The sequence below is a fragment of the Xyrauchen texanus genome, chromosome 9, assembly GCF_025860055.1.
Source record: "Xyrauchen texanus isolate HMW12.3.18 chromosome 9, RBS_HiC_50CHRs, whole genome shotgun sequence".
Taxonomy (NCBI): Eukaryota; Metazoa; Chordata; class Actinopteri; order Cypriniformes; family Catostomidae; genus Xyrauchen; species Xyrauchen texanus.
This window is the reverse complement of record NC_068284.1, coordinates 23,231,766-23,255,061: the sequence shown is the minus strand read 5'-3', so window position 1 is coordinate 23,255,061 and position 23,296 is coordinate 23,231,766. Positions and strand designations below refer to the sequence as shown.

The following is a 23,296-nucleotide window of genomic DNA, read 5'->3' as shown; positions in this document are numbered from 1 at the left end:
TCATTCAGTATCGAAAGGGAATTTATGAATACTGGTAAAAAAAATCTTTCTCTTGTAAAAAAGCCACTGGTTGCATGCAGTAGACATAACACACACACATCACTCATAATTTTCCACACAAAACTAGGCTATAACAGCACTTTAGTATGAAAAACATGCAGTTCCTTTAGGAAAAGACAACAAAAACCACAGGCAATATTAATATTAGCTATTATATACATTTATTCACTGTTAAATCCAATCTTTACAAGCACAGTTGAGGGTGAGTGGATATAGTTGTGAGTCTTGGATCATTCAGAGTCCCTTAAATCGGGCTGTGTAAAATAAAACATAATTGTAAAGATGCTTTTGGATTATCAACTATACAGATATAGGCTATAACTATATAACTAAAAAACAACAGTACCTTACGGAGGAAGAAATGTAGTACATAAGAAGAAAAGACGAGTCAGACTGGGAGTGCAAGTTAAAATTTATAAATATCTGAACTTCGTTTGGTCTTTTTAGTTTTGATTAATGAATACGAAAAAAAGAAAATGATTACACAGAAAGCTCATGTTACACATAATCGAGTCATTTCCGTGACTTCTGTAAAACCAAACAAGCAACTGTCGCTGAAGGTTGTCATGCGGAGTAAAAGTATGGCATTTTTATATAGTAGTCACCGAAACACAGCCATGCAGCTGTTGTAAAAATGTATTTTCTCTTGAATTCACCAAACACTGAAAGACAGAAAACCACCATTTGTGAAAGCGTGTTCAAGGTTACACAGTTAAAATTAATTCAGTTGTACAACACTGCAACAACATATAACGGTTTCAAAACATAATAAATAAAACTTTACTAATCAAATTCGTTTTAGTAAGCCATTTTGTTCTTTGTTCAGGTAAACTTGATACACTAAAAAGACAAAACTGACCCAATGGCTTTGTTCAAATCATTATTTGTGTATCGAGAACAACAGAATACAAGATTAATTTCTTGTACATTCAATCTGACAAAACAGCAATGATAAAATGCAAAAAGTATCTCAGTTAAAATGTCATAACTAGTTGACCAATTAGACATTATTGATTGAGTCATAAGACACTAACCGATATTTATTGAAAGGATAGGAAAATGAGAAAAAAAGATCCTTTTGTATGACATTCTATTCCCGTCTCATATAAAACACATAACTTTCAATGTAATAAATAAACTTCTTTCGAAAATCTACAAAAGTTCTTTGTGCTACCTGATAAAACAAATTCTTAAATGAAGTCCTCAAGGACATTTTCTAGAAGGGGAAAAAAAAAATAAAAAAAAATACAGTTTGGTAGTGGGTAACTTCTAGGGATGCTAGACAAAGACATATGACCTACCCCTGAATTTTCTCTGATTACGTTTTAGGTTATCATGGAATCACTCTTACATCCGAGTCTCACAGTTTTCTGGACTTATCGAAGGCTAACATCCATCCTCTTGTTCCCTCTTCTCCTTTATCTTGGATTCAAGCTCATTTGTCTTGCTCTTTGGAGTCTCAGAGCTTCCCTTAGCCTGTGTTGCCATTATCCATGCTGCTCTACACAGAGGATGAGATGGCACTGGTGTTGAAATTGTGACGTCTTTGTCATCAGAGTCATCAAAGCTGACCTCCTGAACTGCTTCCTGCTTTTTAAATGAATCTCGTCTCTCAGACAAGTTTAGCTTTCTCATAACCACCACCTCCTTTGTTCTCTCAGAGTCCCTCACTCTCTGACCAGCCAGATACAACCCTTGTCTAGCATGGTCACCGACACAAACAAAGCCTGAGGCAATGTCACTAGTTTGTGACTCGAGCCCTTCAGCCTCATCCTGGGGAACCTCCACAGTGTGCCTTTGAGTAGAGAAGGCCTTTTTGTCTCCATGCTGGCCACCGGAGAGCTTTTCAACCGACTGAATTCTGTTAAGCAATGGTGAGCGTGGTGATTCTGCACTGCGGGGACACACTGTTTGTCTAACAATGGTTGGTGGGGACATCATCTTATTATGAAATGAGTGGAGGCTTTTAGCCATCCCTGAGAGGGAAGATGGAGAACACTGTGGAGACAGAGGTTGTGAGGACGGATTGCAGGCGAGGGGAGAGGGAGGAATACTATTGGTAGACTTGCATCGGCCAGCTTTATTATAGCGAAGGCCAATCTTAGATCCCAAAACGTGAAGAGAACTTGGTCGACTTTGAGGGATTGGTGAATTTGGAGAGCTTGAGCATGGTGAGGAACTCTGTGGCGAGTTAGAATCTGTAAATAGAGTAAAAGAAATACCAAATCACATACAATTCTAAAACATGAATGCTGAAGCCCTACTTTATTTTAGACAAATGTTGCCACACCTTTTGACCAATGAATTTCCATGACTTTTCCAGACTTTTGTGATCACTGAATCATTTATTTTCTTTTATCTATTCTTATTTTGTACAAATGCTGTGCATTTTGTAAAGTAATCAGTAGTGTTCTAAAGTGATACAAACACTTTATCATTTGATCATGAGACACAGAGAGAACCAATAAGGTTTGATATAGAGTGCAACAGTGCCCGCCCACTCATTCAGCCGTCTGGGTTCCGGAAGTATTTTTCCAATAAATATCTCACAGACCTTTAATAAAATTCTTAATAAAAGAGTTGCACGCCATTAACCAAATCAACCAACTAAGGTACAACACCGTGTACTTACCGTTTTTAACGAGGGCACATACTGCAATCCCATGAAGCATTACGAATGATGTAATTGAATAAAAAACTATTAAAATATATTAGAACCATTGATTGTAGGTTGTTTATTTATTAAAAAATATTCAGATATGTACAGATAGATTAGTAGTTTAAGGGGTCCTCAATTTGGGGACGCACTTGTCCGTGACCCAATTGCACACTTCTTCGGATTTGACATGAGCCCCACCCGTCTCAGTGACCTAAGGACAACCCTCAGATGCTGGATGTGCTGCCGGCAATTATTGCTATAGATGACAAAATTATCTAAGAAGGCGGCAGCATACACAGCGAGTGGGCGAAGGACATTGTCCATGAGCCGTTGAAATGTTGCAGGGGCCCCAAACAAACCGAACAGAAGAGTAATGAATTGGTGTATGCCAAACGGAGTGGAAAAGGCAGTTTTTTCTCAGGACATGGAGTCAAAGGAATCTGCCAATATACCTTTGTTGAATCCAGTATTAAATAGAAAGAGCCGTTTATAAGATTCATACGCCTGGGAAGAGGTGAAAACACAATTAATTCTCCTTCCAACCTGGCAACGTCCGCAATTTGGGACGGTTAGATGTTGTCTCCACAGGCGACCGTGGTGACTCATTTGGTGATTTTTAAATTAACCGAGCTCCTTCATGTCAAAAAGTTGTAACTTTGTTACAGCACCACAAAGTTGATAATTCCCCCGGCATCGTGGTCCTCCGCTAGCAACCACCTCCAGCAGGCAACCCGGAGCTGATGGGCGAAAGCAAATGGGTGGCCGAATTCTCCCTAGGTCAGCGCTCGGAAGCGCTGCCTGCTGGAGGTGGAGGCACGTGCCTGCTGGAGGTGGTTGCTCTGAGTTCCGGCTGACCCGCTGTAAGATGGCCCACTTAAGATCCAGGTACTCCAGCATGTTAGCAACAAAGCGCTTTGTTAACGATTTGTTAGGAGTAAATAAAGATTTACATTTTGTTCTGTTCATCACACAAAGTGATCGTATTGCTTCAGAAGACTTGGAATATAATGCAGGATTACTTTTATGGTGCTTTTTTCTTTTCATTTTGAGCATGAGTCACTTTTCACTTACATTATGGCAAATAAATCCTATGAAACCTTTTCAAAAATACACTTTTTTTGTTTCATGGAAAAAAGTCAGACATATGGGTTTGAAGAGACATTATGACATTTACTTTCACCCAAGCATTTTTATTTTTGGGTGAAATATCCCTTTAAAATGATATTTCCAGGTTTTCCATGACTGTGGGTACCTTGTTTAACACTTAATGTCTGAGTAGATTAATATGTTTAAGGGATACGGTCCATGAATTCAAACAAAAAATATCTACAATATTGCCCTGGATTGCTCCTCCAATGCACATTCAAAATCTAATAATAAAATCTCATTCTCATATTAATTTGGGATATAAAGTAATCATTGATAAACTGTAACACCTAAAGATTGTATCTAATATTAGAAGAGATATTAGAAGAGAAAACGGAGGCATACCACATGACAGATCTGGAGCTGGGCTTCTGCATGGAGTGTTGGGTCCAGAAGACAGGCTTGGTGTTGGAGAATCTGACAGGCTGTCGTTAGGTGAGTGCTGGAATCCTGCAGAGAAACTGCGACTATTCTGTATCCCTGGATTATGTTTGGGCAGCTTCTTTAAAAGGCTACGGCGTTTGCTAGAAAAATAATGACAAAAAGGTTGGGGTTGGGTTAGATTTTCACTCTCAGTGGGTGGTAGACAAGAAGCAGCGTCAAGAAGATACTACAAAAACATCCTTCCAACCTGTCTTGACCCTCTTTCCTTTTGCATTTTTTGCTGCGTCGTGCCATCTTCCCCTTGCAACTGGTTTTTCTTGCAGGCCCAGTTTTAATGGAGGTATTCTCAAGTGGAGTTGTCTGCAGGGTCACTTTACTCCCGCTCTACAAAGAAAAAAAGTCAAGCATCTAGCCCTATCATTCTTTTAAAACCGGTATTTTTCACTGAGAATACCAGATTCAATTGAGAATCTCACTTTCAGCAGAAGCTCCACCACATCAGTATGCACCAGACCCTGAATAGACTCTCCGTTCACATGAGTTATAAGGTCACCAGCCCTCAGTCCAGCCTCGTGAGCAGGGCTGCAATCTTCAACGCTCTAGATAAATAACACATCAACACATCATGTATTTTTTCAGTTTTAGTCTTTTGATGAAAATGTCCACAAAATGTTGTCAATATTTCATCATTTCATATTTTTAAATTTTAGTCAGTTTTACTCTGAACTAAAATGGCATATCATTTTAGTTGATGATCATGTGCAAAATGACAAAAACGTGTCAAACTGAGGGGAGGGGCTCGCTGCCGAACGCCTGGAGCGGGAGAACCGCTGCCAGGGGCGTGGGAGACCCCTTCTGTTCTCTCGCAGCCAGGGGCTGGAGGACTGCCTCCAATCCACCCGGAGAGGCGCGTCTGTCGTCAGTTAGAGGGTGGAGGAGTGGCCGAGGAACAAGCTACGGCGAGTAAGTGTTTTTTTTTTCATCTCTCCTTTATAGAGGGATAAAGGCCGACTGCGGAGGATTGTGCGGGAGAGAGAGATAGTTTACGGACATATCCGTCGTGTGTGTATGTGTATTAAGTTTCTCATTCAAATATTATTTATATCGTCAAGCCGGTTCTCACCTCCTCCTTTCCATTGACTGCTTTACACTCTTATTTTCAAGTCACTAAATATGGTTAACTAAGCAACAATCCAGGAGAGACTGTACATTACAGTAATTTTGTCTCAGTTTAGGGGATTTAGGCACTCAGACTCAAGTGGCATATTGCTTTTATAAAACGGTGGGGTAACTATGCACTATGATGAAAGACACCAGTGTTTAATAGTTGTGAACTATTGAAGTGTTCAGGAGTGGTGGTGGCGTAGTGGGCTACAGCGCATAACTTGTAATCAGAAGGTTGCTGGTTCGACCCCCACAGCCACCACCACTGTGTCCTTGAGCAAGGCACTTAACTCCAGGTTGCTCCGGGGGATTGTCCCTGTAATAAGGGCTCTGTAAGTCGCTTTGGATAAAAGCGTCTGCCAAATTTATAAATGTAAATAGTTACATTCATTATTTATAATTATCGGCTTAAGCAATTCTTCTGCCAAGTAATCTAGTTCATTTTTCTAATGGTAGCAATGTAGCAACTCATTCATATAGAATGTGTGAGCTCATTCAATCAGAATTATCAATTTCATAACAAATTAACAACGTAATAAGGTGGACAGTAATTCAAATTACATCTAATAATACTTACCCAGACGATATGGTGCACTGTGTAGACATCCGTGTCCCCCATGTAGACCCGAATGGCACGGATCGCAAAGCCGTACTTCCTCCCAGAGCTGTGGATGACTACAGGAGGACGAAGGCTGCTGACACTGAGAGAGAGGTCTCGGTTGGGGGAAGAGTCCCGAGATGAAGGGTAGGATGAGAGGGAGTGTGAGGACATGGGGCTTGTCTGGATCCCACCAGGGATGTCATCTGTATAAAAATAAAGAAAATAGTGACCTTACAGTATCTATAGCACCGACCTATTAATAACTCCCAAAATACCAACAAATTTTGTTTTGTCAATTAATTTAATCTTCTTTCACTTCGGTTCCTCTCAACAGTTCATTGTTCTCTTGAAACCACCTTATAGTTTTAAATCACATGATCTTTCAACATGATGGTACATAGTCTGCATGAAACATCTTAGCGGAGCTCGCAGTACCTGCTGTGACAATGAGAGACAGGCCAGACACAGATGCAGATTTTGGGACTTTGCATGTAAAAGGTGATCTTGGCTTCTCGGGGGTCTCTTGCTGGAGTCCAAGTCGACGTGGGCCCTTGTGGTCCCTGCGACTAGCAGGTCTTGTTCCAGTAGAGTTGCTGCGCAGACGAATACGCCGGAGATTTGAGACAAGTCCTTCTAAAAAATAAAAATATGCAAAAACTCAAGACATTTGCAGACTTGCCAATTAACTTGCTTCCCTTTAAAGGTGCTATAAGCGATTTTTATTACAGAATGGTATGGAGAATATTTTCCTTCCCCCTGAAAGGTATAACTGAAATAAGTGCCCTGAGATATCTCACCGGTGACAGCACTAAAATGTGTAAAGAGCAAACAAAAATGTGATGTGGGACATGGACACATTCTTTGATCAGCCAATCAGAAGACTTTGATTTTCATTCTGCCTGTCAATCATTTTGCACATTCTCATCGTGTAGTTGAAGCAGATCATTCAGGTTTAATGTCAACTTTAGATTAATAACAGTTGTCAGCTGAGGCTACTACTTTGCTACTGTCTTGTTTAACAACCAAGACATCAGTGCTATTTTTGGAGGGTGGTGTTTTGAAAAGAAGGGGTGTCTCTAATTCAACAGCTTAGTCATGTGGAAGTTCTAGAATGGCTAGAGCCCAAAGTATACTTCAGTCAGACGCTAACGCCGAGCATACACGTACTGGACGTGTGATGCAAATTTGATCATCAGCAGAGTGATCAAGCCCGATTTTTCTAACTGCGAGTCTTTGAATGCACAGAATGCGCATGTGCCTGGAATTATTTGCAGTAATTTGTGGGACCACATGGTGGTAACACTAACAGTTAAGCCATTGCTTTTATGAAGAAGCACTAGAAGAAGATGTAATCACTGCTAAACAACAGGAGACGAATGTGGAAAAAACAACAGTGGATGTGCACGCCAAGAGCACGTGTGTGAGGTTGAGGTCTGCACAGGCATTAAAAGACTGTGTGGCCTCAACAATCTCTAAATCACTCACTGTCTTTATCATTTCTTCTCCTAGCAAGTACTGTTGCAATAGGCTGTATTTTATGTAAGCATATAGGCAACGATCGTAACAATATTGAAAGAGTAATCATATACGGTTTTAAGAAGGTACAGCAGTCCTCTATTCGCTGGAACTTTGCTTGGTGCAGAACAATCTAGAATAATGAAACAATACAACAGTCCCCTCAATACAGCCTGAAATTGTTCAGAACGTTGAATCTTGTCAAGGTGTCTCGACATGCATTTATGAAAATTTGAAAAGTTCTTGACACGATGTCTTAAAATGTGCCGGTCCTGCACGAGTGCAAAAGTCAAAGACATTCGTACAGCATGTGGTTACATAGAAAAACAATGGGGAAACAGAACATATGAGTGCAAAAACAAGTTTGGTGTGAACTCGTCCGTTCGTGCGTGTCTGTGGGTGTGAGCGCATGTGCGAAACAAACCCGAAGTCCTACTTGAAAAAATAACCTGAACCCAGTCTGAAACTCATCAGGTTCTCGGGTCCCATCGGGCCCAGGTCAGGTGGCAGACCTCTAGTGTGAGGAGGTCTGGAGAACCTGCATTTTTATAATTTGAGTCTGAAGGTCTAAACACTTGAAAATAAAGAGTCTCATAGCAGTTGAAGTGCGAATTTGCCAACTGCATCATTTGTTCCTCATTAAAAAAGTTTTACTCCTAAAGAAATTAAAAGTCATTTTGAAACATAAGTATAAAATCATGAGCAATTGCAAGAGATGAAGACTTCAGTAATATCAGTAACCTTAAAAAAGCCATTTTATTTTAAATGGAGAGGGTCTCATCATGGGGGCTGCAAAGTTTGAATCACATGATCAGCAAGATATTACTCACTTAATCTCAGTAACCGTCTTGATATTGGACACCCACTCTAGGACTAAATTAATAATGGCTGACTGTGAATAGTAAATTTATACAAATGACATCTGTAAATTAAACGATTCATTTTGAATGATGCTGCATCCACAGCACTAGGTATCACCATAGTTCCAAGATGACACAAACGCAAAAGTTACAATTGCATACAGCACCTTTAATTTCACCAAATACTAGATTAAAACCTGTACTAAAAAATTCTAACCTTCATCCTCAGGAAAGGCAAAATGTGGCATTGCCTCAAGGCTCTGAGTGCTGTTCAGAATGAGAGGACTTGTGGATGATGCTCTTGGCCTTGGACTTGGACTTAGGCTGAGTGAGAAGAGATAGGAAACAAACTTCAACTTTAATCAAACAGCATTTCAAAAATGACTTGTGAAAAATATCTTCACTCAAGTTAAAATTATGAATGATAGACATCCTTATTACTTGTAAAAACAACATTTTAAAATTCTTTAAACAGTTGAATGTTATATTGTTGTCACACTACTTTATCATGTTGCATATAAGTCCAGTTATCATCTTACAAATGATAATGGTCATATTGCATTTTAATTTTAATTTTGTGTCTTGAATTAATATTATGGGTTTAATACAAGTTAAGCTCATTCGACAGCATTTGTGGCATAGTGTTGATTACAAAAACAAAGTTTATAGAGAGGCACTTACAATGGAAGAGAATGGGGCCAATTTTTGGAGGGTTTAAAGGCAGAAATGTAAAGCTTAAAAAGCACGTTTTGTTTGAGCTGTAAAGTTGTTTAAATCGTCGTTTTAGGGTTAGTTGACATTATCATCATGGCAACAAAGTTGTAAAATTCTAAATAACTCCACACAGAAAAGTTTAGTAGCAAATATATCACACTAAAATCATGTCAACAACATGCATATTGTTTATGTCTTGTGGCTATACTTTTAAAGTAGTGAGTATTTGAACTTTTACGGATTGGCCCCATTCACTTCCATTGTAAGTGCCTCACTGTAACTCAGATTTTTTATTTTTTAAAGAAAAGGAAGGACATGTCTAAATTAATTTAGTGGTAATCAACATTATGCCACAAATGCTGTTGATTGGGATTAACTTGTTCAAAACCCTTTAACTTCTGGTAATCTGATCAAATGAGACACAAAACAGATGGTAAAAATGCATGTTGTAATCAATCACACTGAAAATGGAAGGTCGAGCACATTTCCCTGTGGGATACAGATGCCATGCAGTTTGTTCTGCTGTAGTAGGCAATCTGGGTACTTTATGCATAAAGAAAATGTGCTTAATATGCACAGTATACATACTATATACTGCAGAAATAGTAATTCTGAACATAATCCCTTTTGCTCACCTGCCCCTGTGGGAATCTTGCTTCCTGTCACTACTTGGCAGCTGTCTAGGGGTGTCTCCTGAAGAAAGCATTGAATGACCATCCCATCTGTCATCCTTCTCTTCACTACAGCTCCGCTCTGAGGAGGACAGGCTCAAGTTGGAGGGAGATGCCAGCTGCTCCGAGCTACTGTAAACCTGATTCACATGACAAAAACAAGTCCTAACTTGACCTCTGCTTGATAACAAAATGGAAAATACTAGTTTACAATTTTAACCAACTGACAGGCATCGCTATAAGATAATGTCATGCACATTCAGATATTTCACCTTGCTGAAGCGATGTGAGCAGGACGAGAATTTGATCTCCTGATAAGATTCATCATCATTTGTCTCATCATCTTCCTCAGAGTGGTGGTAGCGGTCAGAACGTGCTGGACAGCAGATGAATAGACAGTTCAGTTACCTCTACAGGATATTACTGATTCAGAAAAAAAGGTATACAAGAAACAAAGGAGCCACCTACTGTCAAAGTAGCTTGTGTCATCTTCAGTTTCAAGCTGTGGAATGAACTCTGCTTTGTGTCTCAGCAGTCCACTCCAGTCCAGACCATGGAAAAAGATGTGATATTTGACTTCAGCCACTCCACCTGTATATTACATCACATTCAATCATCTGACAATATTAAAGATACAATTATTCTTATACAGTTCTCTGAGATACTTTATTCCGACTGGTCAATCGCAGCATTCTGCAGTCAAATACTTGTGTATTATGACAGCTAATCTGTATAACTGACAGTTGTCCCAGGCAACCAATTCCCTACTCAATTGTGCTAGTCTCTCATATTACTGCAGGTCTCTTTCTTCACACATATTAAAATAACTTAAATTCAAATCAATATATCATGTCCATTCTGGCCTAATTATTTGGCTAGTGGATGTTTAATAAGCAGTAAAATATTTATCTCTAATAAAAGCCTGTTGATTAGCATGGTAAAGTAACCGTAAGCTTCATACTTGTCAATGTTTATTTTGCTAAGGTGATCGGTTGACATTATTCCTTCATTTTGGATGTTTATCACATTAATAAACAGCCATTATTAAGGCTAAACTCTATAAAAACACTTGCCAGTTCCCAAGCGCTCCAAGGGACTTTGTCTCAACAGTTTTGTGATAAGGTCTTGAGAATCAGCAGGCAATGCATCATCACCCTCTGGCCACTCTATTTCATCTATGGTTTAAGAGGGACACACATGAACACAATATACAGTATAAACAAGGTAAGTAACTCTGTAAATAAGAGCATTCTGTTATAATTCTTACCACTGACCACCTGGCCAAAGAGCTCTTCTGGTGTGTCTCCAAAGAAAGGGACACAGCCAACCAAGAACTCATACAGGATAATGCCCATAGCCCACCAGTCCACAGGTTTCCCATAACTTTGCCTCAGGATCACCTCTGGCGCAATGTATTCTGGAGTACCACAAACCTTGAAAAACAACAAAGGGACAATGTAAAATGTAAAATTTACTCACTTTTATGTCATTCCAGCCACATTTTATTTTATTTGTGTTTCATGTTGGGCAGAATGTCTGAATAGTTCTTTCTCAAAAGGGGATGTTGAATGTCAAGCTCCCAAAGGACCAAAAAACTATCATAAAAGTAGTTCATAGGACTCAAGCACTATATTCCAAATCTTCTGAAGTTGTACAATAACACTGAGTAATAGACCAAAATGTAAACTTGGCATTTGAAGATTGGGTCTTTGCATCATGTTTGACAGCCTAAATCATGCCAAACATCACTGGTTCTTTTATGTCACGTGGCCAATGGTTATGCTCATGTGAGTGTGTGTGTGAGTGTATATGGTGCTTTTTTTCTCCTTTTTAGAGTTTGCCATTAAAAATCACCAATTATCTAAAACCAATTACCTAACATTTCCTTTGTGTTTCATGGAAGACAGTAAACAATACAGGGTTGGAATGACATGAAGGTGAAAAAATACAAAATGGAACCCATTACATACTTTGTGGTGTGTCAGGCATATATAGGTAGACTAACCTGTTTATCAATGAACTCTCTTGTGTCTTTCTCCATGTGTTCCTCATACAGGTTTGTAGTCATGTTCATTAAACCAATTTTTGACAAACCAAAGTCAGTCAGTTTAATGTGTCCCATGGATGTAATGAGCAAGCTGAAAACAGGAAACAATCACCATGAAAGCAATATCTGCAGGATGTGTAGTCATGCATTATAACTGCAGGATTAGATTTTGTAATCAAACAGCTCTTACTTGTCAGGTTTGAGATCTCTGTGGACTATGCCATAATTATGAAGATATTCTAGTGCGAGAACAGTCTCTGCGAAGTACATTCTGGCCATGTCCACTGGCAAAGGACCCATATTCTTAAGCAAATTGGCACAATCTCCACCTGCAAGGATAAGATCACTTTCAGGGTGCTTTTCTTAGCCCGAGTTCATTTGACAGAGTTCAGTTTGTTTGTTTGTGAAACTCAATTGTCGGCACTAGCAAAGTGATAAGTGGCGGTCTTTGAAGAACTTTTCCAGGGATGTAAAACAGTTTTGACAAATCAAACTGATAGACTGCAGTGGGTTTAAATGTCATGTTGTATAATTTGTTTTTGGCTGGTTATGCGCCTAGACACAGATATTTAAAAATCTCTAGATAACTACTGATGTGTTGTAATCTTTCCGATCACCAACAAGTGTTCAGTAGGAGTGTAACAGTTCAATTCAGTTCAATGTAACAATTCAGTAGGAGTGTAACAGTTCAAATTTCTCACTGTTCAGTTTGTATCACGGTTTCGGTACAGGTATTTGTTGTGTTCAGGGAAAAAAATATTACTGCCAAATCCAAAGTAAAATTAATTTGGTTACAGATACTTAAAGATATTTGCCCTCACCACAGTAACCATAGTTTAAACATTGTATTTGTAGTAAAATCATAGTAACAACAAAATTAACATTGTTACAATACTATATTAAAATCAAGGTTACTATATGGAAACTTCAGTATTACTGTTTTAAAACAATGGTTAATTGCATAAAAACTTTGATTTCTGACAAGAAAAAAATGGTGACAGCAGTCATAATGTCTTCAGTCATGGCTACTACAATATTACTATAGTACAGAGGTCGGCAACCTCTGCCTCCCATTCAGCTGAAGAAAACATGCTGCGTGATCATGAGGAAGGATTACATGAAGATGTAGATTGGAATGCAGGTGCAAATAACTTGTTATAAATAAAATGGCCTGCTCCTCTCTCGCTGTTGCTTCTGTGCTAGTAATTACCCCTCTGTGTGATTTTGAGTTGGGTTGGCACAGTCATTGACAAGGAAAATAAATAAAAAAAAGGCACTCCATGTCAAAAAGGTTGCCGACCCCCTGCTTTAGTAAAACCATGGTTATTATATGGCTACTACAGTATTACTACATAAAACCATGGTTAATTCTATCCAAACGATGATTTCAATTAAGAAAACCATGGTGACAATGGTCCGTATTATTACAGTCATGGTTACTACAATATTACTATAGAAAAACCATGGTTCCCTTACGACATAGTAAACTTGACATTGTGTTCTGCAAACGCATATGGGCCATTTCAGCATCCTGATTCCCTGCAGCGCTTTGGCAGGAGTTGTGTATCCTTATAAGCAATTGTGATACTTTGCATGCATATTTAGTGTATAGCATATATAGTGCAGCGATTTCATCCTCTCAAATGTGGATCACGAGAAGAAAACGTTTATGCCCAACTACCCCCTGTGGAGGAGGCGGTAGCAGCACACCTCTGGCCGGAAAGTAGCAGGGCGTTGAAATCACTCCACATTCAACTTCCAAGCCGTTGCCAACTGAGGTCTGCACTGGCTGGAAGAGCATACTCAACGTTGGGCCAAGCTGGTTCAGCACTCCACTCGATGGCCGATCCTCAACCAAATGGGTGAGCAATGCTACAATCCAGAGACATTCAAAGAGTTTTGCACCATGACAGACTTAGCGCTGAGTTCCACGAAAGTCACTGCACAGGTAATTGGCAAGTCAATGAGAAACCTGGTAGTTCTGGATCTACACATCAGGCTGACCCTCACGGAAATGCGTGACAAGGAAAAAAGCCACTCTGTTGGATGCTCCAGTGTCTCCAGCTGGCCTCTTCGGCGGCTCTGTGGTTAAATTTCCTGAGCGTTATATTGCGACTCAGCAACACTCACAGGCTATGAGACACTTTATGCCGAAACAGAGTAATATATCACAGCCGGTTCACTCCCGTTATGTTTCGAGCCAGCACCCAGCTAAGAGCCCCATGCCTGCTGCCTCAGTACCACCGGTGAGGCCATGCAAGCCGCGGCCCAAACAGAAGCAGCCATATCAGTGAGCACCCTGCACAAACGGGAAACTCCCGCACACAGCAAAAACAATCCTGGTGGGCACAGCCCTTTGAAGCAGAATGTAGGCAGAGCTTGCTGAGCCCTCCGGATCTGCTCTGCAGAAGGCTTGATTGGAGACACACAACACTGTTCTACATCTCCCCACTGCTGTTTGTCGGAAAAGGAATATTGCTGTTCACAATATAGATCAAAATGTTGTTTCTGTGTCTCACATTCAAATTAATGCAATAAAAAAATTGAAAAAAGAATATAGCGCTCATTGCAAATGCACAAGACACTAGCATGTGCCACATAAACATGCACTATCAATAGACAATTCATTTCTTGAGTTTGGTCTTTCAAATGACACTGTCAAACCCAGAAAAGGCCTAACCTTAGGAAAATGTGCATAAGGTTCTAACTACGTGCTTCAGAGCGCAGGTGGTTCACCTTCAAGCCTTCTTCCCTCCATTTAATTCGGATGAGGAACAATCCTTGCATTTGTTATGCCCTGTGTGGCATACATTGAATGCACCCACCAGTTCAGACTGTCTGATCAGCTCTTTGTGGGCTATGGAGGACGCACAAAAGGAATGTCCGTCTCTAAGCAAAGACTTTCTCACTGGATCGTTGGTGCGACTGACCTGGCTTACATGTCGCAGGGTAAGATTTGCCCAATTGGTGCTTAACTAGAGGCATGTCCTCTTCATTTTTTACTAAGCGAGTGATAAAGTCACTCGCTTTATCCTCAGTCAGAAAATTGTGAAGAATAGTGTTTGAAATCCCACATATTCATCAACTGAGTAAGGGCAAGGGCAACATAAATTTGGCTATGAACACCCCAAGTGCTTTAGTTCTTGTTTAATGTCTGTCCGAACTAGCACTGAGTGCCTGCTTAAAGACGGATGGGAGTGTGTCTGTGTGCAGTTTCGGGCTTACCTGTGGCTCGGTGCGCACAGCGTGCTATATATCCTCAGGTGATATCAGCATAAATCGCTAATCAAATATCAATGTATTACCAGTATACGGCACTCGCGTCGAGCAGTGTCTGCATAGTGCCTATTTTGTAAATGTTTTTTTTGACCATCGCTGTTTTAATTGACTGCATAAAGAAAAAGTTTCCCAGACAGGAGACTTAAATGAGGCAGGGGCTTCTCTCTTGCAGCTTGTTTTCTCCGCTTGCCATTTTGCCAACTAACGTGTGCAGAACTGTGATGTCATCAACTGATTTAACATACTAACAGTTAATAGGACAGCTTCTCTCTGCAAAAGGTTGGCCCACGTGAAACACAGGCAGAGTGTGTCCATCTAACCACCTGGTGGAGGTTACAACAGCGCATATCTATTTGGCACTTTATTTTCTTCGCCAAACTGTACGATCCAGATGTGTTATTAAACTAGAGATGAACCACGGAGCAAATGCCTAACAAACAGTGTTTGGCGAAAAGTACGGTTCGTTTATTTTACAGAGAACCGTTACACCCCTACAATACAGTAAATAAATGGAACAAATCACGCAGTGCCATCTACATACTATGATCACAGCAAACATTTTTAAATGAATGGAGGGCCACATTCCATGTACAGTAACAGCCTGTGAGTGTCTCCATAATGGGATTTTAATGTGTCCAAGGATTTCCCCATTTTAAAGTGTTCATGTGGGGTTTGCTGCTTGATTTCCTGTTTTAGCAAGTAGGCATAACCAATAGGATGCATGTACCTAATGGGGTAGTGCTCATTTGAGCTATTTAAGGCAATCTTAAATGTGTTTTAATGTGCAAATATATTTTTATCTATCCCATTTATTGTATTTATTTATTGACTTTCATTTGAACTCTTGTTGTTAATCATTATTTATGTGTGTAATTTGAATGAGAAGGCAAGAGCTGATTTAAAAAGGGATAGTGCATCCAAAAATTTAAATTCTACTCACCCTCATGCCATCCCAGATGTGTATGACTATATTTTAGCTCTTTATGTCCTTACAATGCAAGTGAATGGTGGTCAAACCTTTGAAGCTCCAATAATCACATGAAGGCCACATAGAAGTAATCCATAAGGTGCCAGTGATTAAATCTATATCTTCAGAAGTGATATGATAGGTGTGAGAGAAACAGATCAATATTTAAATAATTTTTTACTAAACAATCTTTCAAAATGTAAAATAATGTGAAAGTGAAGATTTACCGTAAAAGGACTTAAATATTGATCTGTTTCTCACCCACACCTATCATATGGATTAAACCACTGGAGTTGTATGGATTAATTTTATGTGGCCTTTATGTTATTTTTGGAGCTTCAAAAGGTCTGGTCACCATTCACTTGCATTGAATGGACATCCTCGCGATTCTCCTTGCGACTGCCTTGATCCCAGTTACACCTACTCACCTAATACAGTATGTGTGAAGCAAACTCAATCCACCACTGCTTCACGGAGTTGAATTTACAGTATATATATATATATATATGATTTTAGCAAATTTTTTACGTTTCTCTTCACCGGTCACATTACACACAAGCAGGATTGATGATGCATTAACGTCATACTGCAAGCTGATTGGCTTCAATGTTTACCTCTTATAATGATTGGTTATGAATGCAGAAGGATTTTTTTGGTCGCATTTTGGATGGAAGCAGATGATGCTACGTGATTTGAATATCCATTTTGATTGGTCAGTTAATGAATGAGAGATTGGTCAGTTAACTCACGTGGGCTACGCTGCATGAAAGAAAAATATAAAAATACATATTTTACCATTAACAAGGCACGAGTTATGAGAGTAGGTAATTCAATTAAAACAACTGTTAATTTGATCACTTTTGTGCCTCCCTTGCCTCCTCTAGTAGGCTGCCACTGGAATTGATGAGTCTATTGTAGATGCAAATGTACTGCAGTTCAGACCCAAATGATACAATGACAACAGAAACCTGAGAACAGGGTAAGGCGGTGGAATCGAACTTGGTTTGGACCGAGCAATCAAGCCAAGTGTGAAAACATCCAAAAATATGTTTTAGTTGCAAACCAAGACAGTATACACATTTGCTACAGAAATACACTTCTGACTCACCCTCTACATATTCCATAACCATGCAGAGGTGGCGTCGTGTCTCAAAGGAGCAGAACATGCTGACCACAAAGGGGTTCTCTGCAAAAGTTAGGATGTCTCGCTCCACAAACACCTGCTGGATCTGGTTCCTCAGGATCAGGTTCTGCCGGTTGATCTTCTTCATGGCAAACCGTTGTCGTGTCCCACGGTGACGCACCAAGTACACAGCCCTGTGAGTCAACCCTCAAATTAGGATCAAAGCTGATCTACATTCTGAGTCATCTGGTGACCTAAATTCCAAATACTTTAGATTCAGTCATGGCTTATGTATTATTTAATAGTTAAGAGATTTCTCCTTTGATGAAAATTGCAATAAGTATCAGCTCACCCGTAAGCACCATTGCTGATGAGCTTTATGGTCTCAAAATCTCTTTCCAGAGGTTTTCTTCGATGTGTTGTACTTCCAGGACGATTCTGAGGTATAAAATAGGAGACAGGACACTCAATGCCTATTTGGTTGAATTTCTATGGTAAATAAGTAACTTGTCAGTATTTTGCTTTATTTTCTTACCTCTGCAGAGTCATCCAATTCTTTGTTTGGGCTTCCTGAGTTGTTTTGCTCAAGCTGCACCATTTCTAAACCCAAAGACGAGAATATCCATCACATGTTGATTTGCCTCAAGTGAATATTTAATTACATTTTACAACATTAGCACTATTTGGACAGGATTGGTTTTCAAAATGGCATTTGAATGAAACACAAATTTACCTAACCTCCAAAGGACAAACTAGTCCCGTCTAAATAGGGCAATAGACAAAAATACATGCTGAATTTGAGGGTGCAGTATAGATCACAAGATGACATGTTACCCTCCAGGGGGTCACGAGTGAGACCCAGTTGGCTGATAATGTATCGAGGGATGTCTGTTTTGATAACCTGGCCAACTTTTGCCTGGCCTTCTGCAACTTCAAGCCGTTGATAAAACTCCTCAGGGTCAAACTCCTGTCAATTCATGCAAAAAGACAAATTATCTTTGCGTCATATAAATGCATTAGATTGAGAGCATGTCTTCACATTACAAAAGCTAGATTCATCTTCACAAATGGCCCGTACCTACATAAATTTGTTCTTTATTTTGATGAATCCAGACTATTCTAAACAAGGGAGTGCATGCCTGTAGTTAGTAATTAACATAATGCATACCAAAACCATCTCCATATAAGATGCAGTAGAAACGGAATAAACATAGGCCTTTTATATAGGCCTACACTACACATGATCAGTTATATTTTTATGCAGAAATGCTTCCAGAATGAGCTATAATGCAATACATTTCTGTTAATTTGAAATAAGTAAGACAAGGGCTAGCGCTAGCTATAGGCAGAGTAGGCCTTGGGCTTCTGTATTGCTGGGGGCCTCCAAAATTAATTGCATGTAGTGATGTTTTGTTCATGGACAAATCTGTCTTTTTGAACGAATCACTCATTACCCACCATACACGGACTCATATTTTTCGTTCATGGAGTTTCTTCCTTTTGAAGCCAATGAGCTCAATGTGATACAACTTTGGTGGCTTTTCATGTCTGTAAAGAAGACCAACTTTTGTGTTCAACAAGCAAAGAAAGGGGTGAAATGCACTAAGACTAGTTTATAAACTCAGCAAAAAAGAAACATCCTCTTTCCGTTTCAACTGCTTTTATTTCCAGCAAACTTAACGTGTGTAAATATTTGAATGAACAAAAGATTCAACAACTGAGACAAGTTTCACAGACACGTGACGAACAAAAATAGAATAATGAGTCCTTGAACAAAGGGGGGTCAATATCAAAAGAAACAGTCAGTATCTGGTGCATTAAGTACTGCAGTGCATCTCCTCCTCATGGACAGAATTAGATTTGCCAGTTCTTACTTTACTCTTCCATCAAGGCATTTCCAAGTTCCCGGACATTTATTTGGGGTAATGGCCCTAGCCCTCACCTTCCGATCCAACAGGTCCCAGATGAGCTCAATGGGATTGAGATTCAATTTTTACTAAATTATCTTTAAAATACAGAATCCTGGAAAAGGGATGTTTCTTTTTTTGCTGAGTTTAGGTATGCACATAATCCCCAATTAATGTGTAAAAATTACTGAAGACTATACAGTTGAAATGACATGAATTACGAATGGAAAGCCCAGCATTTGACAAAACATAAGAAAAATAAGACCTGCTTTCTTGTCATTTGTGGTAAATGTTTTCATACATTTGTAGACATGTAAATTCCATTTGTGTTGCTTTGTCAAGCTTTTAAATACTGACTACAGCGTTAGCCAATAGCATTCAAGTGCTTGCTGTAAAGGAGGATTTAATTGGTTTGACCCACTGACCAAATACATACTTTACTAGTACTAATAGTCAGTCATTTGTGTCTGAACGAGATGAGACATCTAGTTTGTGAATGAACTGAATGTACTGTTACACTTGTTCGAGAATGAAATGAATAAATCGGTCATCAAGTTCATGAACGAGGACCAACATAAATTTTGCCAAGAGACTTGAGCATTTCTCAGGTGGACTTGTTTGACATCATCATCATCAACCTCCAAGAAATTGCAGCACATCTCAAAACTCGTATAGGTTTACTTTACGTCCTCATGTCTCATGTCGCTCTTTCAAGCTAGTTAGACAAGACTGATTTTCACAAGAACGAGAATGCGTTCTTAGCATTTAGGAACACCCTTAATGTCTGGAATCAGCCCTGAGTAAGACTTAATTTATTGACTTTCTACCAATAATAATATGTATATTCAAACATTTTGGCATGTTTCTAAGTCTACCAGTTTTTGCATGCATGTGCTTTAAGTTAGTTCTAAGTTTTATCCTAAATTTAAAAATAAAAGTGCAAACCTATGATAAATCATGATTTCTATGCAAAAATGTTTGCTCAAAGGCTTTACCCAAAATTACTGTAAGTGTGTAAATAAGACCCAATGTGTTTTAGATCCAGAATTGCAGAGTGTATTGTCATTTTACCAGACATTCCAGGAGTCTTGCAGGCCTGGAAATAATGATGAGAATCTTCTTCACGAGTTTGGCAATAACAGTCACTTCCTCACTCTCTGAGCGTTCATAAGCCTAAGGGAACAGACCACAAACAGAGCTAATGCAAATAAATTCTACAAGCACAAAAAACAAAACAACCTACATCTTTGCATGACGTCTGGGTGATGTTAACCTGAGGCCAAATCAGTTCTCACATGGTAAAAGTTACAGAAATAAGTGACCCAATTCTCTGTGATAGCTATCAAAAGTAAAGAGGGGACACAGAAAAGTAATCTTTGAACAAGTCCATGAGTGCCTGTAAGTGCCAATGACATTAGACAAACATGTAATTTAAAATCATGCACACAAACTATCCATTGGAAAGTTTAATGAAATTTGTTGCACCATAACCTGTTTCCTCTTGCTTAATTTGATCAGACTCTTCCCTGCATTTGCTATTCAGGACTTCAAAAGTGTGAAGCAAAAGCTCCTCACTGAGATGAAACAGACTTATACTTGCCCTAATTAACCATCACTCCCTTCATAGCCTTAACATGACTGGCTTAACAAGGCTGCAGTATAATGCTGCAGAACCTCACATAACAACAGCAGCTTGGTATGAGAAATCAAAAATGCCAGTTCACTTTAAAACAAACGCACAGGGAAAAATCCTTGCATAGATACATTGCAAGGCTTTCAGGAAACCTTTTTGTCTTCACAAATGACAATCACATTTGAGAGCTATAGCAGAGCTGAAGATTGTCTTTGAATAACAACTTCAAATGTAATATGTTCCTCACACAAAGCTACTGTATGGCTTCATAAAACTTGAATACAGCGGGCAAGTCGTGTGGACTATTATGGTACTGCTATGTTGCTGTTGTTTTTTTGTTTTTTTTGTCCTTTTTGGAGCTCCACCATTAACTGTGACTGTATACTGTAGCAAGAACAATGTAACGATTCTTAATTCAACTTTTGTGTTCACAGAAAAAATACTGTAACAGCGTACAGGTTTGGAATGACATGAGTAAGTAATGACAGAATTTTCATTTTGTGTGAACTATTCCTTGAAACCTCAGCATGGTCATGTTGTTGCAAACTATGAAAGTGTAAACACAAAAAATTCAAACCAATCCCTTTTGTGTTAAATGCAAATGTCAAACTGAGATTAAAAACATGAACAGGTGTGGAATGTGTTTATACCTCATGCAGCAAATTTTCAATTTTTTCCTGGAGTTCCACAAAGTAGCTAGATGTGATGAGGCCCTTTCTGGACTTCTCCAGACAGTCCCGCACAAGCTCGACCAGCTGGTGCTGAATGAAGCCCAGCAGTCCATCAGCAAGAGGAGGAGCACTGTCTGGACAGAAGTCTTCAATCACTGCCAGCAACCGCCCCTCCATCTGAGCTGTAGCCTGGAAGAGTGATGAAACACTGTTAAGACTGCATAGGTGCCAATTGTCATTTGTTTTGTGTGGCACAATCATGCAATCAATTTTCCCACAGCCACAATTGTAACAAAGTAAACAACGTATGATGACATTACACCCAGGAGGTGTTTATGTCCATGATGAAAACTACATTTAAATGTCTCAAATACCTTCGGGAACCGTTCTTTGTAGACATGATTCATCATCACAATCTCATTATCGAAGGACCCACATGTCCTACCAGGGCTACAAAACAAGGAAGTACTTCAATCAAATTGAATCTCATGAAAATGTACGGTTCATAATTTATATTATTTAAAAAACAATCTTGACATCCATTGCACATTCATAAGTGCATTAAAGAAGCTCATTCACAGTGACACAATTGTTCACTAAACAACACGAGTTCTTGTGTGAACACTGAAGCCACTGTGAACACGCAAAAGATGTCATGATTTTAAATCAAAAAATTGCTAACATTTCGTGTGGTGTCTTACCAAAACGTAACACTTGGAATATGACGCAAGAGTTGCATGGACTAAGTGAGTCACTATAGACTGTGATTGTACTAAATAGACGGACTGGGATACTCATTAACCCTCCTAATAATTAAAAAAAAAGGCTCAGTATTACCGGAATAAAAATGATACAATTATTTATTCTCTAGAGTAATACCAATAAAATTAAGCCATTTGTTTTTTAGGATTTTATGCTATTTGGATCTTATATACATTTCTCAATTTGAAAAGATGGGACCATGAGGCCATGCACCTATTGTCACAGAATGTGTTCTCTGATCTTTTTTCTGTGTGTGTGTACATGCGTACATGTGTGTGTTCTGCATTCTCAGAACACACACGTGTCAGTCTCACCTATTTATGTGTATGCTCATGTTCGCACATGCTGAGTGTGTGATTGTGTAGGTGTTGAGTTGTGTGTTCTGCCTTCAGCTAGTTTTAGTCACACCCATTTATTTCAGTGTTTGTGTGTATGTTCTGCATTGTGGCCAATTTATACATTTATTTGACACATTTTAGAGTAATGCATTGTTATCCAGTTGAAGTCAGAAATGTACATGCACTTAGTTTGAAGTCAATGAAACACATTTTTTAACCACTCCATAGATTTCATATTAGCCAGCTATAGTTTTGGCCAGTTGTTTAGGACATCAACTTTGTGCACGACATGAGTAATTTTTCCAACAATTGTTTACCGATGGATTGTTTCACTTTTAATTGACTATATCAATTCCAGTGGGTCTGAAGTTTACATACACTAATTTAACAGTGTCTTTAAGCAGCTTGGAAAATTCCAGAAACTTATGTCAAGCCTTTAGGCAATTAGCTTCTGATAGGCTAATTGGAGTCAATTGGAGGTGTACCTGTAGTTGTATTTTAAGGCCTACCTTCAAATTCAGTGCTTCTTTTTTTGACATCATAGGAAATTCAAAAGAAATCAGCCAAGATCTCAGAAAGAAATTGTTGACCTCCACAAGTCTGGTTCATTTTCAAATGCCTGAAGGTCCCACATTCATCTATACGAACAAAAGTTTGCAAGTATAAACACTATGGAAACACGCAGCAAACATACCGGTCAGGAAGGAGACGCATTCTGTCTCCTAGAGATGAACGTAGTTTGGTGCGAAAAGTGTAAATCAATCCCAGAACAGCAAAAGACCTTGTGAAGATACT

At 39.1% G+C, this 23,296-nt stretch overlaps 1 protein-coding gene across 5 annotated transcripts in view; it reads right to left on the bottom strand.

The window, feature by feature from the left end:
* Positions 1-210: 210 nt before the first annotated feature.
* The window catches only part of mast3a (microtubule associated serine/threonine kinase 3a), a 42,416-nt gene continuing 19,330 nt past the window's right edge, over positions 211-23,296 (bottom strand). For all 5 annotated transcript variants that reach the window (XM_052133784.1, XM_052133785.1, XM_052133787.1 and 2 more), the window contains 21 exons: positions 21,776-21,851; positions 21,381-21,590; positions 20,169-20,270; positions 18,025-18,157; positions 17,726-17,790; positions 17,543-17,628; positions 17,176-17,384; positions 12,012-12,150; positions 11,780-11,912; positions 11,042-11,207; positions 10,848-10,949; positions 10,243-10,365; positions 10,047-10,150; positions 9,739-9,914; positions 8,607-8,713; positions 6,450-6,647; positions 5,991-6,217; positions 4,726-4,848; positions 4,497-4,633; positions 4,211-4,389; positions 211-2,258 (listed from right to left, as the gene is read on the bottom strand). In XM_052133784.1, coding sequence (XP_051989744.1) covers positions 1,447-2,258; positions 4,211-4,389; positions 4,497-4,633; positions 4,726-4,848; positions 5,991-6,217; positions 6,450-6,647; positions 8,607-8,713; positions 9,739-9,914; positions 10,047-10,150; positions 10,243-10,365; positions 10,848-10,949; positions 11,042-11,207; positions 11,780-11,912; positions 12,012-12,150; positions 17,176-17,384; positions 17,543-17,628; positions 17,726-17,790; positions 18,025-18,157; positions 20,169-20,270; positions 21,381-21,590; positions 21,776-21,851 — 3,607 coding nt within the window. In that variant the 3' untranslated portion in view covers positions 211-1,446. The remainder of the gene's footprint in view (positions 2,259-4,210; positions 4,390-4,496; positions 4,634-4,725; positions 4,849-5,990; positions 6,218-6,449; positions 6,648-8,606; positions 8,714-9,738; positions 9,915-10,046; positions 10,151-10,242; positions 10,366-10,847; positions 10,950-11,041; positions 11,208-11,779; positions 11,913-12,011; positions 12,151-17,175; positions 17,385-17,542; positions 17,629-17,725; positions 17,791-18,024; positions 18,158-20,168; positions 20,271-21,380; positions 21,591-21,775; positions 21,852-23,296) is intronic.